At 47.3% G+C, this 26,488-nt stretch overlaps 1 protein-coding gene and 1 long non-coding RNA gene across 7 annotated transcripts in view; both read right to left on the reverse strand.

The window, feature by feature from the left end:
• The window catches only part of ST6GAL1 (ST6 beta-galactoside alpha-2,6-sialyltransferase 1), a 123,148-nt gene that overhangs the window by 7,249 nt on the left and 89,411 nt on the right, over nt 1-26,488 (reverse strand). For all 6 annotated transcript variants that reach the window (XM_045037157.1, XM_023260314.2, XM_023260315.2 and 3 more), the window contains 2 exons: nt 21,291-21,926; nt 13,495-13,592 (listed from right to left, as the gene is read on the reverse strand). In XM_045037157.1, coding sequence (XP_044893092.1) covers nt 13,495-13,592; nt 21,291-21,876 — 684 coding nt within the window. In that variant the 5' untranslated portion in view covers nt 21,877-21,926. The remainder of the gene's footprint in view (nt 1-13,494; nt 13,593-21,290; nt 21,927-26,488) is intronic.
• LOC123379991 lies at nt 1,768-13,488 on the reverse strand. Its single transcript, XR_006585177.1, has 2 exons — nt 12,477-13,488; nt 1,768-8,609 (listed from the first exon to the last, which is right to left on the reverse strand). It is a non-coding gene; the product is annotated as an uncharacterized LOC123379991 (long non-coding RNA).

Raw genomic sequence — 26,488 nt, forward strand, 5'->3', positions numbered from 1 at the left:
AAGCCTGAAGAATATAACCCCACTTCCTCAGCATATCTTTGAGACAAGAAATATTAGTGGTGGGGGATTATGGAGTTGCACTGGGTGTCAAGGAGTCCCCAGACAGTCACAGGGGGCCAGGGTGAGTATGGCCATGAGGTGAGTGAGTATTAAGGGACAAATAATAGCAGGCCAAGCCAGGGAAGGGGGGTGTAGGGAGAGGGAAGGTGTCCCAGACAGAAAAAGCAATGTGTGCAAATCCCCAAATGTGAGATTATGTGAAAGAGACTGCTGGGCCTCACCCAATATTCATCCCTTCTTTCTTCCTTGGAAACAAACATTTCTGCTTGCCTCAATACATGGCTATCTAAAATAAAGACTACCTGAAATAAACACGTCCCAGCTTCTCTTACAGCTAAGCATGGCCACGTGATAAAATTCTGGCCGAGGGTGTGGGAGCAAGTGTGACTTGCAGGAAGTGTCCTTAGAGGCAAAGTCATGCCTTTCCTTGTTCATTCCTCTTTCCTGCTGGCTCAAAGTAGATGTGATGGCTGGAGCTTCAGCAGTCATCTTGGACTGTGGAGTTGAAGCCACAGGACTGAAGGGCAAATACACAAGGTAGCAGGGGCCTGGGTTCCTGACACACTGGAACACCATAGCAGCCCTGAAATGTCTACCCTTGGAGTTCTTTTACATGAGACAGAAATACATTTTTATCTTGTTAACCTAGTGTTGAGGGGTGGGAAGAGTGTCCCTGGCACTTATAGACAAACTTAGTTCTACTTGGTACAATGAGGAGCTTGTCTGGGAATTGCAGGTTGTCCAGTGCAGCTAGGATACAAAGGGAGAGCTGGAAGGTACTAGAAAAACGTAAGCAGGGGTCATGCCAGGGAGCTTAGGGTTTCTTCAGTAGATTATGGGACCCGTGAAGTCTTTTAAGTGAGAAGGATCTCAACAGACTAGTGTTCTGGAGTCTCTAGAGTTTCAGAGAAAGGAGACCAGGCAGCAGCTGCTGCTGAGGCCTAAGAAATGATGGAGAAGGAATGATGACAAAGAGTTACAACTGTCAGCTGTAGACCTGCAGACTCGTTGGGTGTTGAAAGTGAAGGAAAGGGGGCTAAGGGTGACTCCCAGACCTCGGGTCATTTCCTAAGATGGTAACATGGAAAGAAAAGCAATGGGCATGTGCCACTGGGGGCGAGGCAGGGATGTGAAGTTCAAGGATGAGACAACTGGCCTTGAGTTCCACAGCTGAGGACCACAGGAACTAGGAACCGAACCCACATCTTCTGACTTTAAGGGCGGTCCTCGGTCTGTGAGGAACATTGTTAAGTCCCGGCACAGATATTCAGTGCTGTGGTCCAAAGGCAGAGCAGGTGTCCCAACAAGCTGGTGGCAGGAAGGCCCAGAGAGCAGCGGCCAACCTCCCGCTGTTTTATACTTGCCTTCAGAGTTCTACTGCTTCACTCCCTATTCCCATCCTTCTCCACCTCAAAGCAGCAGGTATATTGAGAGCATAAGTCTTTTCCTGAGCCATGCTTCTTTCTATGCAGAGTACTGACACCAGGTGATGTATGGGTACTCAGGAGGATTAGAGAGAACTGGAATTTTTAAGATGTCTCCAGCCCCTCTCCAGTAATCTTCTTAGTATACGAAGCAGGGTGCAGGTGGAGCCAAGTTCTGGCACCCTAAGACTTTGCCACCATCTGTGGCTTCACTGTCCTCAGAAATCCCAAGCGAGCTGCTCAAAAGTCTTCTTCTTTACGATAAAGGAGAACAACAATGATATAGCAGCGGATGCCCTTTAATGATATTTACTACAAGCCAGGTACTTTTCATACAGTATCTCAGTTCATCTTTGCAAGAACCCCAGGAGGTAATTATTAATATGCTCATCTTATAAATAAGGAAATAGACACAGAGATGCTAAGAAACTCACCTTGCTAGTAAGCCATCTTGCTAGAAAGCAAGGGGTCTGAACTAGAGCCCTTTTGTCTGGCTCCAGAGCCCACACTTCTGACCTACATACTACACTGCTTCCCACAAAGAGGGCAGGGGTGGGTCACCCATGGGTCTTGGGAGGAGATGTCAAAGAAAGCATTTGATGAGGGACATAGATATGTCAATGGGAATGTTGCTTCTTGTGTGAGTTGTAGCAAGTCACAGCGGGAAGATCCTTGAGGGACGAGATCCAAATCTGTCATTTTCAGAGGGGTAAACTGAGTTCCGTAGAGAAAAGAGACTTGTCCAAGGCTACCAAGTGAGCTTGAGGCAGAGCCAGAACCAGAGTCTAGAGGCTGGCTCCTCCCCGAGTGTCTGTTTTTCCCCCCCACAAGGCTATATTCATAAACCACGAGGCCCTTAAATAAGTGAGCACACCAACAGGGGCCGGGCCACCCTCAGTTCTCACCACACATGGTGGGGAAATGGCCATTCACCCAAGCCACTTGATGAGGCAAATGACAAAGCAGGACAATAAGTGCTAGTTTATCCAGAGGAGGAACAGAAAGTGAACACAGCCAGGACCCGTGCGGGGAGAGGGAAGAAACTAGCAAAGCACTCCTCAACCTTACATGGACCAGGCTCTGTACTTACCACATTAATTCTGCTGTGAGATTTAAAGATGTCCTCAAAGACAAAAGAGCCTCAAAACTGCTTGGGCAAGTGGGGCAATGCTTCATGTCTAACCCAGTCTGTGGTCTTAGGAGGGCAGCTGCCCCTCTCCGGGCTAAGGTAGCTTATTTATAGGACATTATCACCCTGTAAGGCCCTGCATGACCAGTCGTGCCTGGACAGCATCTCAGTCTGTCTTGTTTTCAGCTGCAGCAGAGGGCACATGGGAGAGAATCAAAGTCTTTCCAAATGCTCCTGTACTTAACCTTGTGCAGAGTCTGACCTGAGTTCAAGGGATCCCAGGAGCCTCATGATGAGGAAAATAAGTCACTGCCATAGCAACGGAGCCCCAAGGAACACCTGCCAGGAAAAGGTTACACCAGGGAGATGGAAACCTATTTAAAATACTCTCTCCGGTCACAGAGTAAGAAATGGTCACTGCGGAAAGTTAGAAAAGACAAGAATATACACATATATCTATATATGGAAGAATAAAAAAATAACCCCAATCATTGCATTCTGCAGATCTTACCTGAATGGTTTTTATTCTTCCCAAATCTTTCTTCCCTCAGTTATGGACTGAACTTTGTATGTTGAAACCCTGACCCCCAACTGGACTATATTGGAGATAGGGCCTTCAGGGCAGTAATTAAGGTTAAATGAGGTCACAAGGATAGATCCCTAATCTGAGAAGATTGATATTCTTACAAGAAAAGAAAAAGATGCCAAAGATCTCTTTCTCTCCACATGCGCATAGGGGAAAGACCACATGAAGACATAGAGAGATGGTGGCCATTCACAGACCAGGAAGAGAGCCTTCATCAGAAACCAACCTTGATGGCACCTTGATCTTGTAGCTCTGGCCTCCAGAATTGTGAAAAAACAAATCTCCGTAGTTTAAGCCACCCTACCTGGTGGCTTGTTACCTGGTACTTCGTTATGCAGGCCTAGAAAACTAATATACTCTGTGTGTGTGTGTGTGTGTGTGTGTGTGTGTGTGTGTGTGTGTGTGTAGATACTGATATCTTAACTATAGAGTCTAGACTTAGTCGTTTTGTTAAACTCACACAGCAATTAAAGTCAATGTCTTCTCATTTATCCCTCACGGTATTTCCCAGCCCCAGAGTATGAAAAGGAAGCTCTAAGGTTCCATAACTAGCCCAAGACCACACAGCCAGGAATGGATGGAGCCTGGATGCAAATCAAGGCCTGTCTGATCTTTTCCCACTGCACTAGACAACCTTCATTCGAAATAATAAGGGATAACCGAAGAAAGAGTGTGTTCTAGCTGATTTGCGAATTTGCCAGAGTCACAAAGGGGGTTAGTGCTATAGGGAGACAAACAAAGGGTGGTCAGCGTCTTGAGTAGATATGAGAAATGAAGTCTTGACCATGGTAAACTGGACCTGGACAGGAGATGCCCAGGGCACCTCAAATGGAAAGCCACCAAGTCAGAGGGGCCTGAATTCTACCAGGCATCCCAGAAAGTCATCAAAAGAACCATAAGTATGGGGCGCCTGGGTGGCTCAGTCAGTTAAGTGGCCAAATCTTGATTTCAGCTCAGGTCATGATCTCAGGGTCATGAGATTGAGCTTCAAGTCGGGCTCCGCATTGGGTGTGGAACCTGCGTAAGAGTCTCTCTCTCTCCCTCTGTCCCTCTTCCCTGCTCACTCTGTCTCTAAGAAAAAAAAAAAGCCCCTTTCTGGAAGGGTAGATGGCAACCACTTACTGCCTTTTATAAGTGGGGTATGAGGGGATCATTTATTTTTTGTCCTTTGCCGATGGGGTATCTGGCTAGTCACGCAAGAAAATTGATCTGGCTCTCGCTGCACTGCCCCAGAAGTAGGAGCTTGGGCAAAGATGGATCAATGCATTCATTATATACTATGAAGTATTTAAATAAGAAAGCTGTCTCTAATCCAGAACACCGTGTATGCATATATTCAGGATAAAACGAATAATGATCAAACATTTAAAATGCAACAGATAAGTCTAGAATGAACTGGAATATCTTGTTATGCCAGGAGATACAGAGTGATAAGAAAAATGATAAGAGCATGTATGTCATGGGGAAACAAGAGCTAGCTTGAAGGAACTCCCACTGGCCAAATCTGAAACCATGTGAATGCCAAAGTAATTCGGAACACTGATGAATTACAAACCATTGAAAAAAAAAAATAAGGAATCCATGAGTTCTTACCAATAAAACATGGAGAAAGAAAGGAGAGGCGGGAGGGAGGAAATAAATGGGAGGAGGAGAAGTGAGGGTTACACTTACAGCAGAATTCTGAGTGCCAACCCAGTGATGCGGGGCAGGGAGAGCTATAGTTAGAAAGTACCATTTTGCAACCATCACAGTAAAGACTGGTTCAGGCAAAAGTGAGCCATGAATGCGAAATATAGGAGGAAATTTTGATGAGGAGCGGGACAGTGGCACAATATTCAAGTGTTCATCCACAGACCATAAAGGAAAAAGAATAAATGTTATGTGTATGTGTATCCCGATCCTGGATTGGCTCTTGTACTAAAAGAAAAAAAAAAATTCCATAAAAGACTAAATTATTAGGTCAATTAGGAAACAGATCTGTCTGGAATGCAGACAGATTAAAGTATGTTATCAGTGTAAATGTATGAAGTTCATAACTGTACTTTGGTTGAGTAAGACAATATTCTCATTCTTAGGAAATACAGACTGAAGTGTGTATTAACTTAGTCTGCTCAGGCTACTATAGCAAAATACCAGAAACTGGATGCCTTGAACAGCAGACATTTATTTCTCACAGTTCTGGAGGCTGGGTAGCCCAAGATTGAGGTACCAGCACATTTGGTTTCGCAGTGAGAACCCACATTGTGGCTGGCAAATGGCTGCTTTTCTCCGTGTCCTCACCTGGTGGAATGAAAGTGAGCTCTGGTCTCTCTCTCTCTCTCTCCTTCCCTCTCTTTGTTCTTATCAGGACACTAATCCCATCATAGAGCCCCTACCCTCAAGACTTCATCTACATCAGTCATCTCCCAAAAGCCCCACTGCCAAACACCATTGCACTGGAAGTCAGGGCTTTGACATATGAATTCAGGAGAGACACATTCAGTTCATAACATTCTGTCCCTGGATCCTCCAAAATCACATCCTTCCAACATGCAAAATACATTAATTCCACCCAACATCCCGGATGCCTCAACTCACGCCAACATCAACTCTAAAGTCTAAAGTCCTACGTCTCATGTAAATATCTAAATCACATAAGGGTGAGGTAGTTCATCCTGAAGCAAAACTCTTCCAGCTGTGAACCCATGAAACCAGAAAAGTCATGTCCTTCCAAAATACAATGGTGGGACGGCATAGGATGGACATTCCCATTCCCAAAGGGGGAAATCCGAAGGAAGGAAGAAAGAGGTAACAGGTCCCAAGGAAGGCCAAAACCTAGCAAAGTAAATCCCACTAGATGCAGAGGTTTGAGAAGAATCTTCTTTGGGGCTGGGCCTGGGTGGTTCAGTGGGTTAAGTGTCCGAATCTTGGTTTCAGCTCAGGTCATGATCTCACAGTTCATGGGTTTGAGTCCTGCATTGGGCTCTGTGCTCACAGTGCAGAGCCTGCTTGGTATTCTGTCTCCCCCTCTCTCTCTGCCCCTCCCTGCTCTCTCTCTCAAAAATAATTAAATAAGCATTTTAAAAAATCCACTTTGGTTCAATGTCATGCCTCATGGACCCACTGGGGCCAGTCAGCAGTCATACCCCCAAGGCTCTGAGTAGCTGCCATCTGGCCTAATAAAACCACAGCAATGCCCCCCTCCCACCTTTGAAACCAAGGACGCAGCCCTGATGATTTCTGAATCACGTTTGGGATCATGCTTTTCCTGCTGCGAGGCACAATGACAGTTTGCAGCCAAAGAGCTCTGTGGTCTGGTCCTGTAGTATCTAAGAAGCCCAGGAGCCTTCCTCCACTTCGTCCTGTATCCGTTTCCTTCAGCTCAAGCTGGCGGTGTTTCTGCTGAGGTGGCTGATTAGGTCTGTGGTTCACACCCTTGCTGACCTCTTTATCATATGGTCTTGGGTCACCCCTTAGTTTCCTCTTCAGAACAAGCTTTCTCATTTTTTTGCCGTATAGATAAGCCAAGAATTTTCCAAATCTTTAAGCTCTGTTTCCTTTTTGCTAAACAATTCCTTTTTAAATTCATTTTTCTCTACTCCTATCTCACTGAAAGCAGTCAGGAGAAACCAAGCTACTCCTTCAACATTTTGCTTAGAAATTACCTTAGATAAATATCCAATTTCTTTGCTCAAAAGTTCTACCTTCCACAAAACATTAGTACTCAGTCAAAATCTCTGCCACTTTATAATAAGGATCACTTTTTCTCCACTGTTCAATAACATGTTCCTCATTTCCACCTGAGATCTCACCAGAATGGCCTTTATCATCCATATACCTGCCAGCATTCTGTTCACGATTATTTCCATATTCTCTAGAAAGATAGAAGCTATCTCTCCAGCTCCCATCTTTTTTTAACTTTTAATGTTTATTTTTGAGAGAGAGAGAGAGAGAGAGAGCACATGTGCACAAGCAGGGGAGGGGCAGAGAGTGAAGGAGACAGAGGATCCGAAGCAAGCTCTTCACTGACGGCAGTGAGCCTGATGTGAGTCTCAAACTCAGGAACCATGAGATCACAACCTGAGCCAAAATCAGATGCTCAACCAACTGAGCCACCCAGGCACCCTGGCTCTCCTCTTTTCGAGTCCTCACCAGAATGGCCCTTAGCATCTTTAGTTCTAGCATGCCCTCCAAATCTCCTCCAGCTTCTGTCAATTGCCCAGTTCTAAAGCCACTACACATTGTTAGGATTTTCTTATAGCTGCACCCCACTTCTCAGTACCAACAAATCTTAGCTCAGGCTGCTATGACACAATACCATAGACTGGACGGCTTAAGCGACAGGCATTTACTTCTCATGGTTCTAGAGGCTGGGAAGTCCAAGGTCAAGGCGCCGGCAGATTTGGATCCTGGTAGAGCTGCCCATCCTGGCTTGTAGACAGCTACCTTCCTCACATGGCAGATATATCACGGGGACCCACACTCAAGACCTCATCGAAATATATTTATCTCTGAAAGACCCCATCCCAAATACAATCACATTGAAGGTTAGAGCTTCAACAAATGAGTTGATATAGTGGGGGGGAGGGGTATAAACTTTCCATCCTCAGGAATTAATGTCTACAATATATACAACTTACTCTCAAATGAAAACCTATTCTGAAGAATGAAAAGAGCAGATGATACAGCAATGGGGTAAAATGAAAAAGTAATAGGGTCTGGATAAAGGCTATACAGGCAATCTTGGTTTTGGTCATATTATTGCAACTTTGCTGAAAGTTTCAAGTATTTGCAAATACAAAGCTCAAAAAAATTTTTTTAAAGAATTTGGAGAAGTTTGGAGGCAGTCCACTGAAGGAGCCGAAGGTTCTCTGGACTACACTCAACAAATATTTATTGCACACCGACTACATAATGGGCACTGGTCCAGGCATTTGGGTTTAAGAGTGAACCAAACAGACAAACACGCCTCCTCTTGGAGCCCATACGCCATGGTGGGAGAGCCAGGCAATAAATGAGATGGATAACCAGGATGATGGTAGAGATAGGCGTGGACTGGGAAGGTACCAGCAGGGAGCCAGGGAAGAGCCTGACCCAGCTGTGACGAGGCCTTCATCCTGCACGGGTCTGCCATTACCTTATGTGGGTTGTGCGGACCACCTTTTCTTCCTGGGCCTCGGTCATCCTGTCTGGAAAATGAAATGACCCCACAAGATCGTGGGCTCCACAAGCACCGGGAACACGTCTGTCTCTGTTTTACTGCTGTTGCGGGCTGCTGAGTTCCAGCTCCCTTCACAGAGGCTGGCACAGAGCAGGTAATCAATGAGAATTTGTGGCATGAATTCGTGGCTAGTTGATCTCCAAAGTCCTTTTACGCCCTGTGAATTCCAATACAAAGGATGTCCTATCACATCAGACATCACACCGGATTCTGTAGACATTAAAAGGATAATGAGGGAGTATTATGAACAACTTTAGGCCAATAAATTCAATAACTCAGAAGAAATGAACAAATGCCTTGAAAGACACAAACTACCAAAGCTCAGTCAAGAAGGAACAAGTAACACGATTAGCCCTAAGTCTATTAAAGAAATTGAATTTGTAGCTAAAAAAAACTTCCCACATGGTAAATTATAGGTCCAGATGGCTTTATTGGCAAAACCTACCAAAATTCAAAAAGAAAAAAAAAAAAGAAAAAGAATACTAGTTCTACACAAACTCTTCCAGAAAATTGGCAAATGAACCTCGATCCAAATCCCACCTCTAACGTTTCCTTTCTGCTCTCCCCTGAGCAACTCACTGAGACTCTTTGAGCCTTGTGTCCCCACTGAAATGGCCTCACCGAAATGGTGCTCATACCAACCTGGGCCTGAAACAAGTATTGAACAAGTGGCACAGGCTATGGTCTCAGGATAAGCCCCTGTATGTGATCAGAGAATGTCCCAGTTGAAATCCAATCAGCACACATTCTGGCCATGCACGTGATGTAGGCTTTCTCTCCCCAGCCTGGAAGAACTTCGTAGGCAAACCTACCATAGCCTTAAATTAAAATATTTACAGGATGGGGTTTACCTCTTCACTAATCATCTGGAAGAGATGCCTAAGAAGGGGGCAGCCTCCCAGATCCAACAGATTTTGCAGGGCTCCTCCGTGCTCTCTTCTCGATCGCTGCCGCCTACCAGTCTGGAGATCATACCTATTCTCTCCGAGGTCATACTCTCCAGCCCCAAAGTGGCCAGCATGGAAATCCTGGTCTGTTCCTCTAGCTGGCCCCTTCCTCTGCTCTCCTCTTTGCTTTCTTTGCTTAAACCTCCTCTACGGAAATCCCTCTTCCCCTCAGCCTCCCTACAAAAAGCCTCCTTTTCTTTACATCCTCCTTTGCAGAGAAAAAAGAAGCCCTTTCGTCCTTCCACTATAAACCACCTCCAGCTACACTTTTCCTAGGCTTCTTCCCTTCTGACTCCGTCCTATGGGGCTTGATCCTCAACTGGGCTTTGGATCAACTCCCTCCTCCCCATGATTTACTTACTATCGCCTCTTTTTACTATATTCACTTCCTCCCTCTATTAACTGGTTTCTCCTCACTGACTTAAAAACATTTTTTTATTGTGGTAAAATACAACATAAAATGATCCATTTTTTTTTTAATTTTTTTTTCAACGTTTATTTATTTTGGGGACAGAGAGAGACAGAGCATGAGCGGGCGAGGGGCAGAGAGACAGGGAGACACAGAATCGGAAACAGGCTCCAGGCTCTGAGCCATCAGCCCAGAGCCCGACGCGGGGCTCGAACTCACAGACCGCGAGATCGTGACCTGGCTGAAGTCGGACGCTTAACCGACTGTGCCACCCAGGCGCCCCTAAAATGATCCATTTTAAGCGTACAGCACAGTGACATGAAGTCAATTCATGCTGTTACACAACCATCGCCACCCTCCATCTACACAACTTCCTCATCTTCCCAAACTGAAACTCTACCCCCATTAAACAATAATTCCTCCTCCCCGCCCCAGGATCCAGAAACCACCGTTCTACTTTCTGTCTCTATGAATTTGACTCCTCTGGGAACCTCATGTAAGCGTAACCACGTAGCATGTGTCCTCTTGTGACCCTCTTCCCACTGTCTTTTAAACGTACTCCATTCTCTCCAATCTAAAGAATGAGAAGAACAGAAACTGGTCCCGGAGCCTTCGACCCTCTACAGCTATCGTCCTACTTCGCTTCTGCCCTTCAGAGCCAGCCTTCTTGAAAGAACTATCCACACTTGCCTTTCCCACTCACCCTTGACCCTATGCTCCAATGTGGTTTCTGGCTTCACCACTCTCCCCGACAGCTGCTGTTGAAGGTGCTGGGTGGCCTCGCTTGTGCCAACAAGAGAAGAGTGCTTTTCAATCTTTACCTCTGTTGGCCTCAGCAGAGACAGTGCTGATTACCTCCTCTTTCTATTTTTGTTACCCAAAGCCCTGCGTAGAACTTCTGCCTACACCCTGTCCCTCATGCTCTCATCCGGCCCCGCTGTTTCATCGCCTCACAGATAAAGATGACTCGCAAATTCCCACGTCCGGCCCAGAGCCCTCCACTGAACTCCAGCCCCCTCTGTACAGCTGCCTGCTTGACATCTCTTCACAGGTATCTACCAGGCAGCTCCGATCAACCCTATCCAGAGCCACGGTTTCTATCCTCCCCTCCTCTCTGACCCTAGCCCTCACAACCCAAAACGTCTTCAAGTTACTTACAACCCCTGTGACTTCCAGCCGGCCAGCCAGCCACACAAGCCCGGTACCACCTGCTGCCCCTCTCCCTTCACCCCTCACTAACACCTGTGGACCACAGATGCCAAATAGCTCTTGAACCTGTTCTCTTCCCACCCTCCCCCTCATTTCTACTCTGCGGCAACTACCGGCATTTCATTAACTGTGGCGAACTGTGCCTCCTAACTGTGCCTCTCTCCATGCGCTGCAGGGCCTCTGCAGCCCTGGATGCCGGCGACGTTTGCCAAGTGCAAGTCTGGTCATGCCGCCGAGGATACTCCTGACCACAGCGCCTTGGCTTGGAGCACCCTTACCTTCAGCCTCAGCGCTCACCACACCCCCATGCGCATTACTCCCTCCTGGGCTCTCGCCTTCCCCTGCCTTCTTCCACACATGGCCTTACCCAGGCTGTTGCCTCTTCATGAGAGGCCCCAGCCCTTCTCATCCTCTACACCTACACAGCTGTGTCACCTCCTCGCAACTCCTGATAGCCCTGATCAGGGAAAATTTCCCTGTGTGGGCCCTGGTAGCACTTTGATCCTGTCCTCTGCAATTCTATGTTGCAACTTTCTATGTCCCTGCATGACGACTGTATCTGTAGGCAGCACGTGAAAGGGCCCACTGTATCCCCCAAGCCCATCTCAGTGTCTGCCCACGTAAACGTAAGAGTGGCCATCATCCATCGATGTATGTGCCGGGTACGAGGCGCTCGGCATGGTCTTCTGGCTTATTCCCCATAACGACCTTGTGCTGTGAGGAAGGTACTATTATCCTCCCCTCTCCACAGAGGAACAGACGGAGGAGGCTTAAGTAACTTCCACATGATCATTTAGCCACTACGAAGCAGAGAGGGTTTCAACCCTAGGCGGCTCTACATACCGCCTCCTACCTTCCACTCAGTACTGCCCACAGTTGTGAAAGGGGACGATGGGAGGGAGAGAAGGAAGCAGAATAAACATCTCTCCTGGATATTCAGGAACCATCTTACATAGAAGAACAGGTTAAGCCTTAGCACTTCCTGAGGTGCCCTCCAGCTCCAGGATTTCTTGGACTGGGTTACAAGAAGGAAAAGGAGAAAGAAGGAAAATCTCGTCCCAACTCCTCTGCCCGATTTCCTAGATTTGGCAGGGTCCAAGCAGCCAGGAAGTTCTAGCCTCATCTCCCTCTACAGGGCAACACAAATCCATACCCCACCCCCACGATAGCCAGATCTGTCTGAATGTCTCCTTCATTTCCTATCGGCATCTCTGTCCTGCCGATACCACTTTTTAGAATGCCTCCCTATCACTATTTCTCCAAATCCTGCCCATCTTTCAAAGTCTAGCTCTGATGCCGTGTGCTTCAGGAGGCCCCTTGCCGACCATTCTATTTCTTTTTTAATCTGCCCTCTTATAGTTTATAACAAAAGTAGACTCGAACCCAAAGTATAAGGTTAAATAATAAATAGGAACTGAAAGCACTTAGAGTCTACTGAGGATAGAACAGTGACAGAAAGTGACATCATCATCAAGGGATTTGAGTAAGAATGGAAAACAAGATGGCACCCACTTGCAAAGAAGTTCAGTTCGTCAATCCTTGTTCCCTCATAAAAAGGCTCCTAGGAGTGTGGGCCTCAAATGGAAAAGTAGGCCGTGTAGGAGGCAGCTTCTGCCCAGCTGGGGAGTTCCTCAAGGGCAGGCAGTGAAGAGATCACTGTCTGAGAAAAACAGAAGTAGAGCCCTGGCAGAGGAGTGGAGAAATGCAGGCCTCTTGCAACACTGCAGAAAGGGCATGATGATCACCCCAGAATGCACTCCATGCTCACGGAGTCCCAAGCAACGGGCAGAGTCTAAACACTGACGTAAAACAGCCAAAGTCTGTGTGTTTACTCAGAGAACAGAAAACACTGACGGTCATGAGTGAGGTGAATGGGTGTCCAGACGTCTCATGCTAGTTTTGATACTCATGTCTTCCAGTTTTTTGGGGTTTTTTGAAACCACTAATTAAAATCTATTAACAGAACTCTGTGGCAAGAGTATGTCTCCAGTTTCTATTCGTTTTGAGAAATCAGCATATGCTACCTGGAAATACTTCAGGAAGCCAATTATCTAGGGGAATTCATGAGGTAATACATGAATTCTAACGCCATATAACACATAATCATGTGGTGATGGTGTCTTTCAATATTTGTAGACTATTTTACAGCTTACGAAACATGTCCACATTCTTGCTTCACTTACTTTTCACAGCAGCCCTCACTGTCTGATATTCTCTGCTACGTTGTCCCTCATGCAAAACTCCGGATATAACCTAGCAGCTACGGGGACTGCATAACTCTGTTTTCTCCGGGCACTGGACACCTCCGTTAATACAAACTAATGCCCCGGGAGCTTTTTCACGAACACATCACCAGGTTGGGTCTTGGGATCACTGTCTTCTCCTTCTCCAGTGAGGAATCCAGGACTCAGGAAGGTCATGGGACTTAATTCATTTGGCATCTTGGATGTGCTCCTAGCAGATGGGTTCTACGTTGGAGCCCATCCTGTGGTCCTTCCCTTACTCCAGAGCTGCACAGAAGAAATTTTACCTGAGAATTCATCAGGCGAATAGTGGTTTTCGTGCCCACATCTTGTTGGAAATTGGCTGTGGGCGCCCCATTAAATCTCAGGACTGCGTCATGATCATCTATAAACCACAAGGAAACAGAAAAGAGGTGATGAGCACCAGCAACGTGAAGAAACAGAGACTGGTCTGGAGGGAGACAGGGCAGGAGGAAGGGGAGGGGTGAGAGAATAACACTTCCCAATCTTTATCCCATCAGGACACACAGGGGGAAAGGGTCACATGCGTATGGGGCAATCAGGTACAGTTTGCAGACGGAGAGGACCACCTGTCCGCCCGGCCACGGAGAAAGCTAAGGAGGCTCATATTGCGGCATCCCTGAAATCCACTCAATGGTTCCGGTGTGCCTGGGCGCAACAGAAAAGTGAACGGGGCCAGTGTGCTACCGAAAGTGCAATCACTGTTCCAGCTACCAAAGGAGCAAACCAAATAATCTTTTGGTATTACCAGTAGATCATACTTCTCAATCCCTGTCAGAAAAGCAAAGACTCTATGCTAAGCTCAGGGTAACCCACGAGTGCAAAGTCCCCGTAGCACTCTGAAAAGCTTGCAGTGCTCAGGGAATTGGAAGCATTTATTATGGCACCCAAGACACCTCCCTAAGCGTTCCATTAGGAACCTGAGGCCCAAAGAAGGGTCACAAACCTGGGTGGTGGCAGAGACGGAACAGCAGGTCGTAGATCTAAACTGAACCCCACATTTTCTATTTAAAAAGAAAACCTCTTTGGGGTACCTGGGTGGCTCAGTCGGTTGAGCATCCAACTCTTAGTTTCGACTCAGGTCATGATCTCACGGTTCATGAGATCAAGCCTCGTGTCTGAGATCGAGCTCTGTGTCATCGGGCTCTGTGCGAACAGCACAGAACCTGTTTGGGATTCTCTCTCCCCCTCTCTCTGCCCCTCCCCCATGCTCGCACATGCATTTGCTGTCTCTCTCTCTCAAAATAAACAAATAAACTTTAAAAATACTAAAATAAATGAAAAAAAAAAAGCCTCTTTGTCAGAAGCAATGTCTTAAATCCAGGCAAGATCAAACAGGACATGTTTTTAAAAATCCATTCACTCCCTGTCTCTAGTTCCCCGTCCTTGTAGCTGTTTCAGCAGAGCTTGGAAGACCTGGAGAAGTTTCTCTACGTGGCATTGACCAACCTCATGGAGGAGAGAACTAATGACGTTTAAGATCTATCCCAACCCTGAGCCAACCTCCTATGAGCTCATCCCATTTTACTTGATCAAGCAAGTTTGGGGTTCACCCATAAAATCTGCACAGGGTTTGGAGGTCAGCCCAATTCTCTGCTGCTGTATTTCCCTCCTTGTGGGAAATTTATTTGGGGTGGTTCGTCATCCACAGAGGTGGCATCGAAAGGTGGAAGGGGTCGGGACAATACAAGACGATCCGCAAAAAGAATACCCATAGAGTTAAGGGATGAAATCCTCCCTCTTTATTTCAATTCTAATCTAGGTCTTAAGCCTCAGGAGTCTAGACATCTCAGCCTGATCTTAATCCTGATCTTAATCCTAGGACACATTTTATCAAAATGGGCTTGGAAGTTACATGACATGTCCATAGTCCGCACTTTATCAGCTTACAGGGCAGTCATACTGAACTGCAAATAGGGCAGAAGGCGTATCTTTACACAACTCAGATTGCAACACATTTGGCAGAACTGGTCACTGGCTTCAAAAGTGACCGGCGGTAATCACACCAGAAACGTAGATGCATCAGGAACTTGACTTAGTCAGCTCCCCCATTTCACAGGCGAGCAAACGACTAACCTGAGCGCCCCAGTACCAAAAAAATGACAAACTCAGATGGAGTAACTGAGAATTGAATAAAAGGACTATTTCCAAAGTTGTAGGTAGAATTTACTTTTTTTTTTTTAAGTTTCGTTATTTATTTTTGAGAGAGACAGAGACAGCACGAGTGGCGGAGGAGCAGAGAAAGAGAGGGAGACTGAGAATTCCGAGCAGGCTCCGCGCTGTCCGCACAGAGTCCGACAGGGGGCTCGAACTCACCAACCCGTGAGATCATGACCGGAGCCCAAACCAAGAGTCAGAAGCTTAACTGACTGAGCTACCCAGGCACCCGGCAGGTAGAAGTTAAAGAAATCAACAAGGAATGGGCGAAACCCCAGGGATGGCCACAGTGGGAGCCATTCCTACCCTTGCACCTGACGTGGCAAGCAGAGCAGAGGCCCTGAACTGAAGAAGGCCACCTGTCGGGACTGGTGGCCGTTAGGGGAATACAGCTACTGCTAATGTCTAGGCAGTGAGAAGGGAATCGATTCCTCAGCCTCTCTCTCCTCCTTGCCTCTGATTTCTCGGCCTGAGGGTAAAGAGAGAGAGCAGGGCTCAGAGACAGAGAGGGCTGCTTGAAAGGAGCTGAACTTTTAGTCGGGGAGAGAAGCAGTCTGTGGTTATTCTGCACGGAGAGAGCTGGGGGCGGGGGGCGGGGGGGACAGGCACTCCGACTTCGCTCTCTCCCTTCTCAGTTTTACAGCAGCACTTGTATTGTCCAGTCCCAAATAAAAGCCAGAGGAGAAGGAAGCCCAGCTGACACGGTCCCAAATGTAAATTCCCAGGGCACAGAGTCAGACAGGAAAAGGAAGAGAGTGGGTCTGGAGGGCTAAATGGAGAACACCCAGCACCAGAGGCTTAGGATACATCCTTGGTATTGACCATCAGGAAACAACATGTTTTTGTTCATTCAACAAATACTGGCTAAGCACCTACTTCTGTCGGGCACAGTTCTAGGTGCTAGAGACAATGGCCGTGAGCAAGAAAGATAATAAGGTCCTTGCCCTTAGACCTTAGATCTTGTAATCTACTGCAAGGAGGAAACCAATAAATGAGCCCAGCAACCTCTACTCAAGATAATTACAGACTGTGATTAATACTATGGCACAGATAAAGTGAGCTGTGTAACAGGGGCCCTGAAGGGATCTCCTTTGTATGGTGTGATGACTTGGGACATGCTGCTGCCATCCAAAGGGAGGCCAGGCACAGGAAGGGTTTAGGGAAGTATATTTCAGCCAGAGGGTGCAGCACTGTGGGGACCCTAAGGAGAGTAAGGACTTGTCTGGAGACGAGTGAGGTGAGGGAAAGAAAAGATACGTTAAAGAAGCTGGCAGGAACCCGGCCACACAGGCTGTGGAGGCCACAGGTATGAAGTCTGGATTTTATTCTAAGGAAGAAAAAAAAAAAACCAATCAAAGAAGAAAACTTTAAAACAGGCCACTAAATTGGGCTCATAAAGAAAGAGGACAGCATCCTCGTTTGCCAAAACAGTGCTTTGCTAGTGAAGGCGAAGAAGTTCTGAAATCAAATAGGCCTCCAGGAAGTCGCCAGGAAAAAGCCACAGCTACTGGGAGCCCAGCAAATTAGCCCTGCAAGGGGAAGGCTGCAGAAAACAGGGGCCACCACTTCTGTTTAACTTAGACTGAGAGAAAGAGAGGGACACAAATTAGAAAATGAAGAAATAAATGCACCACCATATGCTCAGGATATAACTGCATGCCAAGAATATTCAACAGAATCAGCTCATTTAGTAAATTCATCAATACACCAAAATCTACTGCCTCCAGGTATAGTAACTCTAAATAGCTGGAAATAATAACGAAAGAAATTTTATCATAGTTTAGACCAACCTCTTTGTGTATTTTCAAATGAGCTTAATAAATCATGTAAGCATATTTGGAAGGCTGAATTCTGGTTCTGGTCAGGAAAACTAGATATAATACACATCAGGGCGAGGAAATTATGGCCTGAAGGCCAAAACTCGCCCATTCTCTGTTTTGCAAATAAAGTTTTATTGGAACATAATGAGGTTCATTCATTTACTACTGTCTAGTTTGCTTTTCCACTACAACCGCAGAGTTGAGTAGCTGTGAGAGACACTTTATGGCCTCAAAACCAAAAATATTTGCTGTCCAGGCCTTCATGGGAAATGTCTGCCGATCCCTGATACAAACAATCATACTTTCTGAGCTACACAATCCAGGGATGTCTTCTCAGTCCTCACTCTGCACAAGAACTCCATCTGCCCAGAATCTGCCCAAACTCCACTCCCCTTGCCTTGCATATGACAGTTCTCCCTGTTCCTTCTCACTGGCCTTCTGAATGTCTCCGCCTTCCCTGTTCTTTCTCCACCTCTTAATGTTTATTTATTTTTGAGAGCGAGAGAGACAGAGTGTGAGCAGGGGAGGGGCAGAGAGAGAGGGAGACACAGAATCGGAAGCGGGCTCCAGGCTCTGAGCTGTCAGCACAGAGCCCGACGCAGGGCTCGAACTCACAAACCACGAGATCATGACCTGAGCTGAAGTTGGACGCTCAACCGACTGAGCCACCCAGGCACCCCTCTCCATCTCTTGAATGTATACTTTCTCTAGGTTTTCCCCTCAGCCCTCTCCTGGACTAAACTATCACCTCAGCACAAAGGACTCCTCAATCTGATCTCCCACCCTGACCCTTCCCCGGAATCAAATACCGAATCACATAGGTATCTACCCAGGGAATTGACAAACACATCAGACTCAGCATTTCCAAGACAGAACCTGTCTTCCTCTAGAAGCAGGCTCCCCTGTGATAGGAGACAGCCCGCTCCCAGGCTAGAAACTCTGGCTCCTGCTGATCACTCAAGGTCATTTCTAGTTAGACACCAGTTTCTGCCTCTTCTCAAATCAGACCCACCACCACGATCACCACTCAGACAATCCTGGCACTTCTCCCCCGGAAGTTCTCAACTAGAATGCCCTTCTCCTATGGGAGAGCAAGTAAGTGAGAATATGAAGGGATTTTTTTAAGCTGATAAGGGATTCATCACATCAAAATTTTTATTTTATGTTTTATTTGAGAGAGAGAGAGAGAGAGAGTGAGTGAGCGGGAGAGGGGCAGAGAGAGAATCTCAAGCAGGTTCCATGTCGAGCATGGAGCCCGATGTGGGGCTCAATCCCACGACCCTGGAACCTGAGAGTTGGACACTCAACCGACTGAGCTATCCAGGCACCCTGCTGTCTCTGTTTTAAATATTGCTATTCTGCAGAAGATCTTGTTAGAAAAGTGAGTCCTGTCACTACCAATAAGCACAACACTATAATGGAGATTTAAAAATACTAGAAGCACTGATTCCTACTGTATCTTCAGGTCCTGAGATTCTGTAATTTTACTGATTACATGAGGACTAATTGTCTCTTTTGGCCTCACCTACCTGAATAATTTTCAGCCTTTCTGTTTGAAAACCATTACTGGAGTAGGAATTCTTAACCTGGGGACTGTGGACCAACTTCATGGGATTCATGAATCCTTAAAATCATGTGCAAAATACCTGTGGGTTAGGTGTATATAAAGTGTGTGTGTGTGTGTGTGTGTGTGTGTGTGTGTGTGTGTGTGTATTAAATCAGTCTATGCGTTTTTCCAGAGAGAAAGTCCATAGCTTCCAGCCAATTTTTCTTAGAGGTCTCTGTGACCCCACAAGGTTAAAAGTCAGAATCTATCAATTTGCTTTTTTAAGAAATCCTTCACAGTTAATAAAGATGGAAAGCCTGCCCATATTTATAAACATGTGTGCAACACAAAGAAATGCAGTTGCTTTAGGCTCCTTAGTTCCCCTATTTGAAGAGAATGTGTTTTCCATCCTTGTGAAATGAATCAGGCTAAAGAAAGCAAAGCACAGGAAGCCCTCCTCTTCTGTCAGGCTCTGGAAGGTCCTGGAGCAGGTGAGGTCATATGTCTCCTTTTTTATTCCCTGCACATAACTGCCAGGAAAAATGGTCTGAAAGGCTCTCAAAGGAAGAAAAGTAGACCCAAATGGGATTCTCTGCAGCAGAAAGAAGTGGTGAGATCACATTTTGTGCTTCCCCAAATAGTCAGTACTTCCTAATAAAAGCTGCCAAGGTGACTGGCCCCACCCCCACTTCTGCTTTCGCCTTTCTGGTTTCTTTGGGGCTGTGTTTTCTAAAAACTCAGTGTGGAGGTTTTTTGTTCATCCAGAATGGATCCTTTCTTCCTTCCTGATTTTTGCTCTGTAGTGGTCATGTTTAGAATGTCCCAGGTGCTAGCTGATGCTCTTTTTCACGTGAAATCATCACTGTCTGCCGGGGCAGAATTGCGTTGCGGTTTCAGGGAGAGCCCGATACTTCTATGAACTGGAACCGCCTGTATTTTTATGCACTCCATACAAGTTTGGAGTGATCTGCATAAACGGTAGAATAACCTTTTTCTATAGACGAGAGTTATAGTTTCAAGTGTGTATTTCCCTGGAAAAACTTTGATCTTGAGACGTAACAAAAATTGCACGTTGGACTTCAAATGTTCTGCTTTTCAATAGGGCATCTCCTCTGGGCATTTAGCCTAACAAATGTTTTAAGGGATTCATTCATTCTTTACAAACTTTTTTTTAAGTTTATTTTTTTTATCTTGAGAGAGAGAGAGCAGGAAGGCTGAGAGGGAGAGAGAGAGAGAATCCCAGACAGGCTCAGCACTGTCAGCACCGACCCCGATGCGGGGCTCGATCTCAAGAACTGTGAGATCATGACCTGAGCCGAAATCAAGAGTCAGACGCTTGACTGAGCCACCCGGGCGTCCTTCATTCATTCTTTTATTCCTTCACGGATCTATCAACAACACAGAGCAGGAGCTTAGAATACAGAAGGGAAAGAGAGGGGGTAGGCCTTTTGCTGAAGGCCTGGGAGCATCAGGAAGCATGCCTCGCCCATAGCCTTCCCACTCTACCTGGAATCTGTCCAGCTATTTCTCCACTATTGAACATATTGGATGGTTTCAAATGGTTTGCTCTTACACACTGCACCACTAACAGGGGTTTGGGGCGGATAACTTAAGTGACTAGAGGGGAAATATCCACAGCAGTGGGTCCAGAAGACCAAACAAAGTAAGGTAAGTTTCATGGCACCTTTTGTGTCCCTTATAAAACTGTTTGCCTGAGGGATTGTGATAATGTGCCGTGTCTCCAGCCTCAAACTTCAAACCAGCCATTGGTGGGCACAGCAATTCTCAAATATTTTTGATACACATATATGTAAGGTCTCTTAGATTTGTTTGCATTTTCATTTGAAGCAATAGCATACTTCTAAAACAGCATAACCAACAGGGATAACGCTTACTGTGCACCTGCTGTGTGCCCAGCGTGCCTTGCTTTTTAATCCTCCCAGTAATCCCGTGACGTCGGGACAATTACTGTTCCCATTCAACTGATGAGCTAAGTATTGGGGCTCAGAGATTACACAACTGATAAACAATGCACTGTCACTACAAACCGGGTCCTTTGACTCAAAGGCCTGGACACTCATCCTCTCTGCTCTTGCACCTATAGTGGTCATAGCTTCATAATAAAATTTGGCAGGGGTACCTGGGTGCCTCAGTAGGTTGAGTGTTCGCTGAGTCCGCTGAGCAGTCCACTCAGCAGTCCGCTGAGCGCGGAGACTGCTTAAGATTTTCTCTCTTTCCCTCTGCCCCTCCCTCCCCCCTGCTCATGCTCTCCCTCTAAAATGAAATTAATCTATTAATTAGTACAAAAGAGACAAGCAAAGCTGTTCTCATTGACAAAGATGCTGGCAGCCTGGATCCCCACCCTTTCAGCTGCCCTATGGTATCTCTGACTCATACAAGAAGGCCGAAAAACACTGTCGTGGGCCCACTCTGCCAGTCCACGGAGCCACACGTGGGCCCCTCCTCTCCAGTCCCGCCCACATGCCCAGCTCCACGGGGGCACTGGCTGCTCAACTCACCTTAACACCCCAGAACCCACCTATTTCTCGGCCGAGCTGGGAGGACTTCAGAGATCCTGCCGATGAGACCACAGCACATGTGCCCCACGGCCCGGCCTTGGTCCTAATGTTCTCCTTGGGCAGGAAGCCTTCCCACTCGGAGGTGTTGAAGGGAAAATCTGTGACCTCTACCATGGAGACGTTCACACGTTCCCGGAGGTGGCAGTGCAGGGCCTCGGCACTCAACTTGACCCCTGGCCCTGGCCCCTTATAGGACACTTTATACTTGTTCATATTCAGGTAGTTCCTCCAGATCTTCTGCAGCCTGGGGATGAGGTTTTTGGAAGAGCTGTCCTTGTTCCACACCTGGAAGGAGGCCTCCGGCTTGGCCTTGGCTGGGCCCCGGGGGCTGCTGAGGGCCTGGCTGCCCCTGTGGGGGTCCTGGGTGCTGCTTGAAGTCTCAGCCTGTTTCTCCAGACCTCTCAACACCTGGAAATCCTTGCTTTGCAACTTCAGGGAATCATAGTAAGTCCCTTTCTTCTTCTCCTTCCACACACAGATGATTGCAAACAGCAGAAAGGCCAGCACACAGCAGCTGAACTTTTTCTTCAAGTTGGCGTGAATCATAATGAAAGATGTGCTCAAGGTAGCCACTCTGTTCTGAGCAGGAAACAGGCCTAAAAGAGGTAAGACGAGGCAAAAATTTTGTTTAGGTACACAAACCTTTGTTTAGGTAAAACGAAACCTAAAAGTAGTGACAGGTAAGAGGTGGGACGATGAGCCAGGCAGCGGATTCAGGGTGAGGAGACTCACTTCCAACCTTGGTCCACTTCCCACCAGGCCCGCGGCCCACAGCAGCTTGAAGTCTGCATTTGGCCTCGGTCTGGGCTCTGAATGTAGACAAGCAGTCCTCAGACACCCCTTGTTCTACTCTGAACCATAAACACGTCCTGTATTCTCCGACCACTCCTTCGTACGCCCTAAGTCTTGGTCTTGCGTTGTCTTAGCCTAGCTCCCTGACTATACTCTCGAGCTAGGTGAGGTCAGGAACCCTATCTTACACATCGTTGGGTTCCTAGGGCCTTACGTGGTCTGTCAGGGCCTTACGCATGCTTGAAAAACTAGCAGAAAGAAAGAAGAGCAGGATAACTGGTCTACATCACAAGAGTCCGAACTCCCTGAAATCCTAAGGGGCCCAGCATCCTTTTTAAAATTGCCAGAAAGAGGGGCGCCTGGGTGGCTCAGTCAGTTAAGTGTCTGACTCCTCATTCGGGCTTAGGTCATGATCTCACGGTTTGTGAGTTCGAGCCCCAGGTCGGGCTCTGCACTGATGGTGCGGAGCCTGCTTGGGATTCTCCCTCTCTTTCTCTTTCTCCCTCCGCCTCTCTCTCTCTCAAAATAAATAAATAAACTTTAAAAACCAATTGCCAGAAAGAGACCTCAGTCCACAGACAGGGGCTGTGACAGACAGACCTGGGTGTGGCGCATCTCTCTAAGGGCTTCGGTGTTGGACTCCTACATGAGAAGACCACCGACGGTTAGCTTGCAACATGACATCCAGTTTCGTGGCGTGCCCTGCAAGAGTACTATCAGGTGGCAGGATGCTGACCCCCCTCATGGTAAAGCGGAGGAAATCTTGGTAAGACAGCACACACGTGACCAACTCGGGAGATAAAAACAAAGACGCAGGAAGCACCTAAGACGGTATTTCATCTAATTTCACCATAAACCAGGGCCCCTGTGATGCACAACCCTAGCCAGTACCACGAGCACAAGTGTCTAATGGGAAGGGCGTCCCCTGAGCCGTGCAGAGACGCCCTGACCATCATTAGCCATGAAGGTGTTAGAGTCTCCATATTCATAGGTTAGCAACCCGAAGCTCTGAGAGGTTAAGAGAAGTGTCTAGGGTCTCAAAGCTGAGTGAATGGTAGCATCGAAGTTCAAATCCAAGTGCACCGGGGTCCATAATCCATGTCTCTTTCACTATAAACCTGCACTAAACTGTTGCAAGTTCTGGAATGTGGATTTTATTACACGCATAGAGCCTAATATGCCCCCTTACATCTGGGTAAAGACCTACTTGGCTTTCCCGGAATTAATTGTGTAACTAGATGGCAAATGGAAGTACTTTGAACTCAAACAATGATCTGTATCTTTTGGAAAACATTAAATTCTCTCCTAAATAACTGGGTTTATTTACCATAATGAGTCTAAGCAATCACCTCTGGGGTTCTGCTAACCCACTAGAGATCCATAGTTCCTTCCCATGGAACCCACAGCTAAAGATATCTGGCCCAAGACATAGGAGTACTGGACTAGGTATTCACAAAACCTGGCTTCTCTCTCCATTCTTGATGACTTTGGGCAAGTCACTAAACCTGTCGGCACCTAGGTTTACATAGAGTAATCCCTCTCTCATGCACAGACTACTAGGAGGACCAGAAAAAATGGTGTTTGAACCAAGTCATTGTAAAGGCATAGGAAGTGTTCTGAACAGACCAGAGAGCAGCCCCTTGGCTCAGGGCCATGCGGACGCCATGTGTGACAGGGAGAAATGGCAGAGTGGAACACCTGACTTTCAGGTCCTCATCTGAGACTCTTCAATGTAAGTGGCTTCCAGACCGTTCCTGGAACCCATGGGAAGTACCGTAGGAACCAGCGGCTCTGGGGAGAATGGGCTCTCGCCTTGGGCTGCAGAAGTTTTGGAAGTGACGAAATGTACAAAGGGAGAAAAATTCAAACCTACGATCGTGAAATCGGGGAGGGGCCTTGTTACATGTCAGAAAATTAAGGAATTCAATTTCCTCAGACACTCAGCCCAGCTAATCGCATGACTACAATAGCTAAAGAACTCAGGAGAAGGGAAAGGAGCATTTTAAAAGCACCTCCAGTATGGTAGGCACTTTAGCTGCAATGACTAATTTATTTCTTTTAATGTTTATTTATTTTTGAGAGAGAGAGAGAAAGAGAGAGAGAAAGAGAGAGAGAGAGAGAGAAAGCGGGGAAGGGGCAGAGAGAGAGGGGGACAGAGGATCCGACATGGGTTCTGCACTGACAGCAGTGAGCCCAATGCGGGGCTCAAACTCAAGAACCTTAAGATCATTACCTGAGCCAAAGTCAGACACTTAACTGATGGAGCCACCCAGGCACCCCTGCAATGTCTAATTTTATCTTTACTATAACACCATGAGATAGATATTCACAGCCCCATCTGAGAAAACGAAAACACTGATGCTTAGCAAAGTTACGGGGCTTCTCCAAAGTCAACCAGTAGTCAGTGCCTGAACCAGGATTCCAACCTAGGTCTATCTGACTCTAAGAGTTTATGGTCTTTGCACTAAAAGACAGACATCTGTGTTGAAAAACAATGAAATGTCAGTGTTGACCAAACTCAGAAATCAGGGTCCCTAGAGGGACAACTTAACCCATAGACAATCACAGGAAAAAGCCACCTTTGCCATCTGCAATGTCCCAGCCCTGACCAGTGTGCACTGTTTTACCCTCAGGCAGCCCCTTCACAAAAATTAGGCTTATAAGATCCACAATAACCCTGTCAGGTAAGCACAGGAAATCATATTAGCTCCATTTATAATTGAAAGAACTGATGTTCTAGGAAGGAAGGGAGGGAGGGAGGGAAAAGGAAGGAAAGGGAAAGGGAAAGGGAAGGGGAAGGGGAAGGGGAAGGGGAGGAGGAAGGAAGGAAGGAAGGAAGGAAGGAAGGAAGGAAGGAAGGAAGGAAGGAAGGAAGGAGGGAGGGAGGGAAAGAGGAGGGAGGCAAAGGGAAGGGAAAGGGAAAGGGAAAGGGAAAAGGGAAGAGGAAGGGGAGACAAGGGAAGGGAGGAAGGAAGGAAGGAAGGAAGGAAGGAAGGAAGGAAGGAAGGAAGGAAGGAGGCAAAGGGAAGGGAAAGGGAAAGGGAAAGGGGAAGGGGAAGGGGAAGGGGAAGGGGAAGGGGAGACAAGGGGAGGGAAGAAGGAAGGAAGGAAGGAAGGAAGGAAGGAAGGAAGGAAGGAAGGAAGGAAGAAGGGAGGGAGGGAGGGAAAGGGGAGGGAGGCAAAGGGAAGGGAAAGGGAAAAGGAAAGGGAAAGGGAAAGGGAAGGGGAAAGGGGAAGGGGAAGGGGAAGGGGAAGGGGAAGGGGAGAGAAGGGAAGGGAAGGAGGAAGGAAGGAAGGAAGGAAGGAAGGAAGGAAGGAAGGAAGAAGGGAGGGAGGGAGGGAAAGGGGAGGGAGGCAAAGGGAAGGGAAAGGGAAAAGGAAAAGGAAAGGGAAGGGGAAAGGGGAAAGGGGAAAGGTGAAGGGGAAGGGAAAGGGAAGGGAAGGAAGGAAGGAAGGAAGGAAGGAAGAAGGGAGGGAGGCAAAGGGAAGGGAAAGGGAAAGGGAAAGGGAAAGGGAAAGGGAAAGGGAAAGGGGAAGGGGAAGGGGAAGGGGAAGGGGAAGGGGAGACAAGGGGAGGGAAGAAGGAAGGAAGGAAGGAAGGAAGGAAGGAAGGAAGGAAGGAAGGAAGGAAGGAGGGAGGGAGGGAAAGGGGAGGGAGGCAAAGGGAAGGGAAAGGGAAAAGGAAAGGGAAAGGGAAGGGGAAAGGGGAAGGGGAAGGGGAAGGGGAAGGGGAGAGAAGGGAAGGGAAGGAGGAAGGAAGGAAGGAAGGAAGGAAGGAAGGAAGGAAGGAAGGAAGGAAGGAAGGAAGAAGGGAGGGAGGGAAAGGGGAGGGAGGTGAAGGGAAGGGAAAGGGAAAAGGAAAAGGAAAGGGAAGGGGAAAGGGGAAAGGGGAAGGGGAAGGGAAAGGGAAGGGAAGAAGGAAGGAAGGAAGGAAGGAAGGAAGGAAGGAAGGAAGGAAGGAAGGAAGGAAGGAAAGGAAAGAGGAGGGAGGCAAAGGGAAGGGAAAGGGAAAAGTAAAGGGAAAGGGAAAGGGAAGGGAAAGGGGAAGGGAAGGGAAGGGAAGGGAAGGGAAGGGAAGGGAAGGGAAGGAAGGAAGGAAGGAAGGAAGGAAGGAAGGAAGGAAGGAAGGAAGAAGGAAGGAAGAAGGAAGGAAGAAGGGAGGGGAAGGGGAGGGGAGGGCAAGGGAGGGAAGGAAGAATTTCCAAAGTTGCATGTGTGACTAGAAAGCAGTGCAGTAAGTTGGGACTTAACTCTTCTATGTATGAGTGAAATGAAACAGGAGGTAGGGAGGTAGGACCTGATTCACTATCTAGGAGCTGAGGCTTGGAAGGAGCTGGTGGTCACCTTCTGGCCATCACCTACTGTC

This window comes from Felis catus, chromosome C2, assembly GCF_018350175.1.
Source record: "Felis catus isolate Fca126 chromosome C2, F.catus_Fca126_mat1.0, whole genome shotgun sequence".
NCBI lineage: Eukaryota > Metazoa > Chordata > Mammalia > Carnivora > Felidae > Felis > Felis catus.